Below are 10,250 nucleotides of genomic sequence, written 5' to 3' on the forward strand. Positions count from 1 at the left end.
AGGTGGTTTATCACAGGCATAGGCAAACTTGGCCCTGCAAGATGTTTTGAGACTACAATTCCCATCATCCCTGACCACTGGTCCTCTTAGCTAGGGATGATGGGAGTTGTAGTCCCAAAACATCCGAAGGGCCGAGTTTGCCTATGCCTGGTTTATCAGATGCTACAATTCCAAATTTCTCTTCATGTGCAAATGCAGGTCAGGGTGGAGATGCTACCATTTAGGAAGACGGATGGAAGGGTGCATATATTGAATACGGCAAATGACTTTTCACCTCTAGTTATATTAAGATAACAAATGATTTTCTGTCTTACTTGAACTTGTTTCTTTCTTCCCGCTCTATCCTTTGCAGCCTCTCCTCCCTCTCCTGACGTCGCCTCTCTCTCTCCGCTGCCAAAGACTCCTGGTGCTGCCGATACGACGATGTAAGGAGACCACCCAAAGACGGCCTGCAGACCAAGGAGAAATCACATCACTTCATATTTTTCAACAAAATAGCTTTTCACCTGTCTACTTTTTCTCATTCTAAATACATATATACTGTATCCCAACATCTTGGGACGTGGGTGGCACTGCGGTCTAAACCACTGAGCCTCTTGGGCTTGCCGATCAGAAGGTTGGCGGTTCAAATCCCCGCGATGGGGTGAGCTCCCGTTGCTCGGTCCCTGCTCCTGCCAACCTAGCAGTTCGAAAGCACAAAGTGCAAGTAGATGCAGAGGTACCGCTCCAGCAGGAAGGTGAACGGCGTTTCCGTGCACTGCTCTGGTTTGCCAGAAGCGGCTTAGTGATGCTGGCCACGTGACCCGGAAGCTGTACGCCGGCTCCCTTGGCCAGTAAAGCGAGATGGGCGCCACAACCCATGAGTCGTTCATGACTTGACCTAACGGTCAGGGGTACCTTTACCTTTATCCCAACATCTCAGCAGCCAGTCTTTTCCACATGTGACTTATGGCCACTCTGGTTCATGCTAAAAGGTGAATTACCCATTTTGCACATACTCTGGTAGGGCTTCTGATTAAAATAACAACAACAACAACAACAACAACCCAATACAGTATTACACTAAGGGCCAATGGGAAAGGATTACCAGTAAATTCACTAATTTGATCAGCCCAAAAGTAAAGAACGCTTTCATTGAAACAAGCTATTTTCAGGGGTGGACCTTGGTAATCTTTGCTAATATGGCACTCTGAGCCAGGCCAAATTTGGCTCTCTCAAATGGATCTTCTCAATTCTGGACCTTCTCAATTTTGCACCCTCTTGGCTTGACACCCTGTGTGGGGGAACCACCTGCGCTCCCCTAAATCTGATGCTGCTCTTTTGTAACTGCTGGATGCCACACTTCATTCCAGCACAAAAGGTTCTCAGCAGGGCCAGATTTAGGTTTGACGAGGCCCTAACATACGAGTTGGAGATATAAAGGGCCCCTTTATATGTCCAACTGTCCTTTGTCAACAACAAATTGTCATCACCATATGGTAACTGATGGACCTAATAGGTATCCAAAGCTATTTGCCCGTAACAAAGTATGTATTTTATCAGAGTGATTGTTAAACTGAAATACAGTTAAGAAGTAATATTTTAGGGAGCAGGCTAGCAGGCAGGGCCCATTACTTACATCATAGGAGCCTACACAACACAAAACACTGTTGCTGGTATGTAAGGTGTAAAGGGACCCCTGACCATTAGGATCCAGTCACGGACGACTCTGGGATTGTGGCGCTCATCTTGCTTTACTGGCCGAGGGAGCTGGTCATGTGGCCAGCATGACTAAGCTGCTTCTGGCGAACCAGAGCAGCGCACGGAAACACCGTTTACCTTCCCGCTGGAGCGATACCTCTGCATCTACTTGCACTTTGTGCTTTTGAACTGCTAGGTTGGCAGGAGCAGGGACCGAGCAACGGGAGCTCACCCCATCGCGGGGATTTGAACCGCCAACCTTCTGATCGGCAAGCCCAAGAGGCTCAGTGGTTTAGACCACAGCACCACCCGCTGTATGTAGGTTTTTTTTTGTTTTTTATCTTATATTTTGGAAATGTACATCCAGTGTTTTTTTTTCCTTTAAATTTTTGGGGCACCCCAAGAGAGTGGGGCCCTAAGCTATAGCTTGTTTAGCTTATACGTAAATCCAGGACTGGTTGTCAGTCACTGGCTAGGAGTGTCACCACTATGACTTTGCAGCTCCTAGGGAGCGGTTGGAAGCTATGTCCATTCTCAGAGAGCAAGGCATTGCAAGGCAACATCTGAGATGGGCCCTTCTGGACTCAGGCATTGCTTTGCAAAGGTGGGTGTGGCGACTGCCGCACAGATGCCTTTCTTACAACTATGCCTTTGCCATAACTTGATACTATTCATATTATTTTTTTAATTTAATACCCTTCTGTAACTCACATACCAGTGTGCAATCCAAAAAGTCAAAACAGCTAACACAAGAATAAAATGATAAAAGCCCATTAAGAAAACTGCTTATTAGCAATTTTCAGGCAAAGCAGCACCCCGCTGGAATGACAGAGACAAAACATGCAAGTTAAAACAAGACAAAGAAGGAAGTTATTGTTATGGCTGAACTGAAACTGCTAAATGTTTTCCATGACCACCTTCTGAAGTGCTGAGAATTACATCCCTGTTTCAATTATTTTTTGGCCCTCCCTCTAGACGTGCTTGCTTACTCATTTAAATTGGCCTCACTTTTGGTAACATTATCACATAGCTAAATCGGATTGGCTAAGCAGTATCATGGTATCATCCTTTCAGTACTTGATTCCTAATTGGGTGGGATCCCCCAATGTGACAAATACAGGAAATTGCAAGGGGCAACCCCGGGGGGTGGGGGGGTCGCTGCATGACACATAAAATAAAAAAGTGAGGCTCTTTTTCTAGAATCAACAGTGGAATAAAAGGCTCACTGCTGGCTATGTGATTTGAACTTTGATACAGCCATCTGTTAAAATGTAATCAAAGGACCACATGTAACTTTACTCTCTGAAACCGAGGGTGGTCCCTTTTTCCTTATAGGACGTTACCTAAAAGCTCCAATTCCAGGAAAAGAAATCAAGATGGGCCATTTCAGAAGGGCTTATCAAATTCTTGCTTTGGAGTCTCAAGATTGCTGCCACTGTAATTAGTGGGTGCATTTTTACAGATATTTGTAAGTGAAAGCAGATGTAAAGGAGGTTCTCTTGATCTATTTCATCAAGGCATTCGCAATATCTGAAGTTTGGAATGAAAGGGTTAGCTGGGGAGAAAGGAGGAATTGCAGCCCCTTTCTCTAAAAAACAAAATAAGCTAGGTGACCATTGCCACTATTTTAAAACACTTTGACTTGTAGATGTGCATACAAATATTCAGTTACGCAAGACGTGACAGCTTTTGCCCCACTGGCAGCAGATCAATGCAAGCAGGATTTAAACAATTTCTGCGCATTGAATTTGAATCTGTTACATCCCACGTGGATAAACATTACATAAGGGGGTCTAAAACCCGATATCCCATAAACCTTGTTTCTGGCACAAAATTACAGATGCAATATCGTTGTGCGACTGCTAGGTCTGAGCTAAAAAAGGTTGTGAAACATTCATCAGACGACAAAAGCAACCCCCTTTATCATTGGCTTTTCAAGGTGGCACTGTTGAAGGGGGCGAAAACCTTTGCCCAGCTCCAAAGGCCATAAAGAAGAATGAGGGGGCTGCTTCTGCAGAGAATCTCTTCCCTGCTCATCATTTTATAAGAGATTCCCCATCTTAAAAGAGGCGAATCCTTCTACTCTCTTGGCAAACTGCCTCCAAATGGCAGGGGGTGGGCGGTGGGCAAGAATTGTGCTGCTTCCTTTAAATTAGCAAAAAAAAAACAAAAAAAAAAAAACCAACTCTTGCAAATACACAATTTAAACAAGGCAACTGGCACAGAAACAAGGGAAATGGCTATAATCCCAATAAAGGTAAAGGTAAAGGGACTCCTGATCATTAGGTCCAGTTGTGGCCGACTCTGGGGTTGCGGCGCTCATCTTGCTTTATTGGCCAAGGGAGCCGGCGTACAGCTTCCGGGTCATGTGGCCAGCATGACTAAGCCACTTCTGGCGAACCAGAGCAGCGCACGGAAATGCCATTTACCTTCTTGCCGGAGCGGTACCTGTTTATCTACTTGCACTTTGACATGCTTTCGAACTGCTAGGTTGGCAGGAGCAGGGACCGAGCAATGGGAACTCACCCCGTCGTGGGGATTCGAACCACCGGCCTTCTGATCGGCAAGTCCTAGGCTCTGTGGTTTAACCCACAGCGCCACCCACATTCCTATAATCCCAATAGCCTTATACTAAGATAGACTATATGTCCATCTAGCACAGTATTGTTGGCACAAACTGGCAGCAGCTCTCCTGGGTTTCAGGCAGAGGATTAAACCTAGCACCGTCTGCATAAAAGGAGTTGCTCTACAACTCTTCCCCAAAGACAATCTCTCTCATGCTTTGATAAATGACAAATGACAACAAAGCGAGGCAATGCACTTCTGACTGGTTGGACCTTTGGGATCAGTCCAGAAAGCACAATCCTCATTCTCGCTCAGCAATATTTGTTCTGTCTGCACCAATTACATGGTTCCTGATCGACTTGGATCAGAGGCAGATTTAGGGGAGCACAACTGCTTCAGTCGCACTGGGCATAGAGAATCAGGGAATAGGGAGCGGGTGGCGCTGTGGTCTAAACCACTGAGCCTCTTGGGCTTGCCAACTGGAATGTCGTCGGTTCGAATCTGCACGACAGGGTGAGCTCCCGTTGCTCTGTCCCAGCTTCTGCCAGCCTAGCATGTCGAAAGCACACCAGTGCAAGTAGATAAATAGGTATTGCTGTGGCAGGAAGGTAAACACATTTCTGTTTGCCTTGGTTTCTGTCCCGGTGTTCCATTGTGCCAGAAGCGGTTTAGTCCTGCTGGCCACATGGCCTGGAAAGATGTCTGTGGACAAACCCCGGCTCCCTCAGCCTGAAAGCGAGATGAGCGCCGCAGCCCCATAGTTGCCTTGGACTGGACTTAACTGACCAGGGGTCCTTTACCTTTTTTTAAATTAGAGCCTCAGGGGCACCACAACGATGATGTATAATGCAAGGTGGGGGGTGGCACAGGGTTTGCACAGGGCAGCACTGAAATTTTAGATCCCAAGGTTGGCCAATGCTCGGATTATCCCAGGAAGGGAATGATAAGGGGGGGACGGAAAGATTAGGGTTAAAAATGGTACCAAAGTAGCAGCAGATGGGGCAGACAATGGCTACAAACAACTTCGAAAAAAGGCAAAGCCAAGTAATTTTCAGGAACCATTTCATCCCTCACACAAACACAACAGAACCTCCAGTGTTTTGCAAAACTTGTGAACCCTACAATACCCTTGTTAATTTCAGGATGGCGCTACATGTTACTGATGGCACAGAGATATCACTGTAAACAGTTTTTGCACTCAGACTTGCCCCTTTGTCCCCAGAAATGCATCTCTCCTGGCGATGTAGAAATTCAGTTACAGGCTGGCATGATCGCTTCCTTTTCTTTTGCTTAATAAGAAGTCACAGTCACAAAGGTGGAGCTGTAAATGTGCCAGTATCTCTCTACAACCGGCGACATAAGATTGCACTGCACTTAGAACTTGTCCAGTAGGACCCCCCAAGGCTAGCATACATTTTATAAACACTTATATAAACACAAAGATTTCTTTGGGGGTGGGGCATGGGGTAGGTTGCAGAGAAATGAGTCCAGCCTTGTAGTGCGACAGCTGGTGAGAGCTGTTTCTGAATTCGCACTGTGAAGGAATCAGCCTTTACTCTCCTTGACTGCTTGTGTATATAATGGGAATGTATGTCTTGCTTATATGGCTAGTTGAGGAGTGCATGGTTAACTTGAAACTCTAGCATGTGCCCTGAGTCTACTATGACATCAACGCATAGGTGTCTGTCACTGCTGATGTGTCTAACAACACATGTCTCTCTGAGGGTGGGAAATTTTAAAGCTCTAAGCTTCCCAAGGGGAGGAGCACAACTGACAGGTGACATTTAAACACACAGACAAACAGGAGGTGAGCAGATCAAGGGGATCTTACATGATATAGAGAAGATTTGGGATTTCAAGGAACAAAGGCTGACTTGTGAGCTTAGGTAAGTTCAGGGACTGAATAGTTATGGGCAAGTGGATATGTTTAACCGATTTTACTCTGCTTTTTCTCCAAAGGAAATATCTCAGGTTTTTTGTTATATTAGGCATCTCATTTCTTTCTAACATTTACATGTATTATACTGTTTCGAGGGCTTTTGGGGTTGTTTTTACTTCTTTAGTCATGTGGTGCATACATCTTATAAAAGTGAAATATACTCTTGTTTCATAATCCCTTTGTGGTCTCAGCTTATTCTAAACACTTCCATGCTTAGAGCTTCAACATCATGCTGCCTAAGGAGGTTTCAGAGAGATCCCAGGGAGATTTTGGAGGCTGTTTGATAAGCGGCAGCTTGGTAAATAGTCTCTCATCCGGTAGCGAGGGTGGGACCACTGTGGCCTGGTCTCCAGGAAAACATGGACCGATGGAGGAATGGGCTGTGTCTGTCTGTCTGTCTCTTTCTGGGGCACACAAAACCCAACAAGCATTCCCCCCCCCCCCAAAAAAAAATAAAATTTACAATAATAACAAAATATTTAAACCACGGAATTTGAAAAGAATTGTATAAAAGCAGTCAGCAAACATAAAGCAAACACAAACTTGGCTGGCAGAGATACAACAGGCTGCATCAAAAGCTCAGGAAAGCAAAAACACATTTGTCTGGCAGCCAAATGGCGTCAAGGTAGGCACCAGGTGGGCATCTCAAGGGAGAATGTTCCATAGTTGAGGTGGTGCCACCTAAAAGGGACCACCCCACCTACGTTGGCAGGGGCACTGTAAAGGTCCCAATCAGTTCTTCAGGTACCCTGGTCCCAAGCTATGAAGGGCTTTAAGGATCAACCAAGCACTTTAAACTGTACTGGGAGCCTTGAACATCTGCACTGTGATCATAACACCCACTTCCAGTTCCAGAAGTTCATTAACTCTAACATACTAAAAGTATAAATTAAACAACTAACCACTGTTCCTCTCCAATTATGGGTTTAAGTGTTTTTGAGGCATAATTCTTCCAATGTCTCTACAATAACTTTTACAATGCTCAAAGAATGGGATTATTTCTCCCAGTGGCTCCACCTTAGGCTAACAGAAGCCATTGGGGACCTGATTTGGATTGGAGTGGATTGGATTTTTGGGGGAAGGGGAGGCGGCGAAAGAACGATTAACTCTTTGCTGCTTCCTAATTGGGGAACTGTTCCTCTTGCATTTTATGGCCTCTTGGCCAATGTTCTTTCTTTTCATTATACTTTATGGTTATTATCTTGTTTTCCAATTCTGCAAGAATACACTCATAAGATAATAACATCACCCACTTCCCTGGACAAAAAAACCTTTTCTCCCCAACGCCCTCTCTCTGTGTAAATACCTTTTTGCAGAATAGCAACACTCCAGCATATTGTAAAATAAAGTTTTGGCATAAGAAAACATTTTCTTCTTCTTTTCACATGACCCTAGAACTGTGAAAACAACACCTTCCAATTTGACACTCTGTGATTTGGGGAATCTTCTGGAAATTTGTATGTGTCTGTGAAATTATTTCAAAGGCTGAGGTGGGGAACTTTCTGGTGAGTGGAGGTTAACTTTGTTTCATTGCTGCAGAAAACCTCCTAGCAGCAACCACATCCTGATCTCATTTCATGGCACTAAGGGCTTGTGCTAACTACTGAGAGGAGATTTGCTGCTGCTCTATTAAGGAGTGACAAAATAAAAGTTCAAGAAAGAAGATAACGACTTTTGTAAATCAAGAAAATCTTTAATTAAAAATATATATATGAATAGCCCATGAAACAAACTCCTAGACAAAAGTAAACTTGTATATTAATGCTGTTAAAGTTATGTATTACTGTACTGAATTTGCATATAAATAAAATCTAACAAAAAATCCAACAGAAAAAGGAAAGAAAGAAGAAATGGCTGCCAGTAATGATTACAGTGTTGCCTCGCAAGACGAAATTAATCCATTCTGTGAGGCTCTTCGCATAGTGGTTTTTTCGTCTTGCGAAGCAAGCCCATTGACAGCTTAGCGGATTAGCGCTATTAGCGGTTTAGCGGCTTTTAGCGGATCAGCTGATAAGCGGCTTAGCGGCTTAGGAAAAGGGGGGGAAAGGGGGGGGAACCCGCAGGAACTCGCAAGACATTTCGTATTGCGAAGCAAGCCCATAGGGAAATTCGTTTTGCGAAGCGCCTCCAAAACGGAAAACCCTTTCGTCTAGCGGGTTTTCCGTCTTGCGAGGCGTTCGTCTTGCGGGGCACCACTGTAATTAATTTGTTATATTTATATCCTACCCTTCAGCAATGGATGTGTAACAATCAAATACACTGGCAAGCCCCCTCTCAACTTGCAAATTATTCTTTCTGTCTGAAATCTTTCCACTGCCACTACCACAACATCTTTCATAGAATCGCAAGAGTTGAATGATGCCTTGAATACAATCGACTGCCTAGTGCAGGAAAGCCAAACCTAGACCAACCTGGATCCATTGCTGAACTCTTCTAGGAATGTAACTCTATAAACCACTTTGAAACCAGATTCGGTCAAGGCAAGCATATCGATATTTTAACTTATTTCCAATTAATTAATCTATTTTATGTTCACGCTGTTTTCTTACCAACCTCTCAATTTTGGCCTCTTCAGGTGGCGATGTAGCATGGCGAGAATTGGGTGTTGTAGGTGTACTTAATCCAGAATGAGGTAACGTGGAAGAACAGGAGTTGTTGCTGTAGCCACTGTACCTGAAGTTGACAGAAGTGCAGAGAAGCGGAAAAGGTCACTTCATAAACAGGTCAACAACATGCTGTTTTCATTAATGCACTATAAATGGGTGCAATTTTGAAATGTACTATTCCCGGGGTTAATAGTGTGCTAGAGGTCCACAGACAAAAACAAACAAACCGCCCAGTCAGTACAAATGCATTTGTAATATTCAGCACTGTTTGGTTTTTGTTGCCCAGTCACAACATTCACAACTGGCAGAATTCCAGTTTAAATCTGCCAAATCTATGCATCCTTGACTGTCTGGTCAACCACCGCTCATCCTCCAACTCTCGTTTTCCTGCTCACATCATTTCTGCTAATAGTGCACAATCCCTCACATCTCTAGACCATATTTATAGGTTGTTGTCCCCACCCCCAGTCCTATCATCTCTGCCCAGCTGCAATTTTGTTTCTCTGCCACCCAGTGTTTTCTCAGGTTCCTGTTTTTCTGACTACACTTCATGTTATGTACTGAAGTTCTCACCCTGGGCCAGCAGGGGGATACTGTAGATACTTATGCAAATAAGGGATCGAAAGTGACGTTCAGTGATTGGATAGTTTTAGAAAATTGTTACAGTTACATTGTACTGGAGCTCTATATAAGCAGGCTGACTGAACCCTTCAGTTCAGCTCTGTTCCGGCCTGTGAATAAACAAGAGCTGTTTGAAGAATCACTGTGTCGTCTGATATGTTCACCCACAACTTAACACTTTACTTTGTCCCATTTGCCTTCACCATAGCGCCTTCTGATCAGCCTTCACAGTACTCTTCTCTCCCTTTCTCCTTGACAGGATGCCCTCCTGATCTTAAGGCACAATGGCCTTTCTTCAAGGCTCCCTCGCAGATTAACACTGACAACTGCAATGCGCTCTACGTGGGGCTACCTTTGAAGGTGACCCGGAAACTACAACTAATCCAGAATGCGGCAGCTAGACTGGGGACTGGGAGTGGCTGCCGAGAAAACAGAACACCAGTCCTGAAAGACCTACATTGGCTCCCAGTACATTTCCGAGCACAATTCAAAGTGTTGGTGCTGACCTTTAAAACCCTAAACGGCCTTGGCCCAGTATACCCGAAGGAGCGTCTCCACCCCCATCGTTCAGCCCAGACACTGAGGTCCAGCTCTGAGGGTCTTCTGATGGTTCCCTCACTGCGAGAAGTGAAGGTTCCGCAGAGGACCTTCTCAGCAGTGGCGCCCGTCCTGTGGAATGTCCTCACATTGGATGTCAAGGAAATAAACAACTATCTGACTTTTAGAAGACATGTGAAAGCAGACTTGTGCTGTAAACTGCCCAGAGTGTCAGGGGAAACCCAGCCAGATGGGTGGGGTATAAATAATAAAATTAATTATTATTATTATTATTATTATTA

At 44.6% G+C, this 10,250-nt stretch overlaps 1 protein-coding gene across 10 annotated transcripts in view; it reads right to left on the bottom strand.

Annotated features, from left to right (window-relative positions):
• FHOD3 (formin homology 2 domain containing 3) overlaps window positions 1–10,250 on the bottom strand; it is a 340,976-nt gene that overhangs the window by 75,067 nt on the left and 255,659 nt on the right. For 9 of the 10 annotated variants that reach the window (XM_079949224.1, XM_079949223.1, XM_079949222.1 and 6 more), the window contains 2 exons: window positions 8,738–8,857; window positions 315–449 (listed from right to left, as the gene is read on the bottom strand). In XM_079949224.1, coding sequence (XP_079805350.1) covers window positions 315–449; window positions 8,738–8,857 — 255 coding nt within the window. The remainder of the gene's footprint in view (window positions 1–314; window positions 450–8,737; window positions 8,858–10,250) is intronic. The other variant, XM_079949216.1, reaches the window with a different exon arrangement.

This window comes from Podarcis cretensis (genome assembly GCF_951804945.1).
Source record: "Podarcis cretensis genome assembly, chromosome: 13".
Taxonomy (NCBI): Eukaryota; Metazoa; Chordata; class Lepidosauria; order Squamata; family Lacertidae; genus Podarcis; species Podarcis cretensis.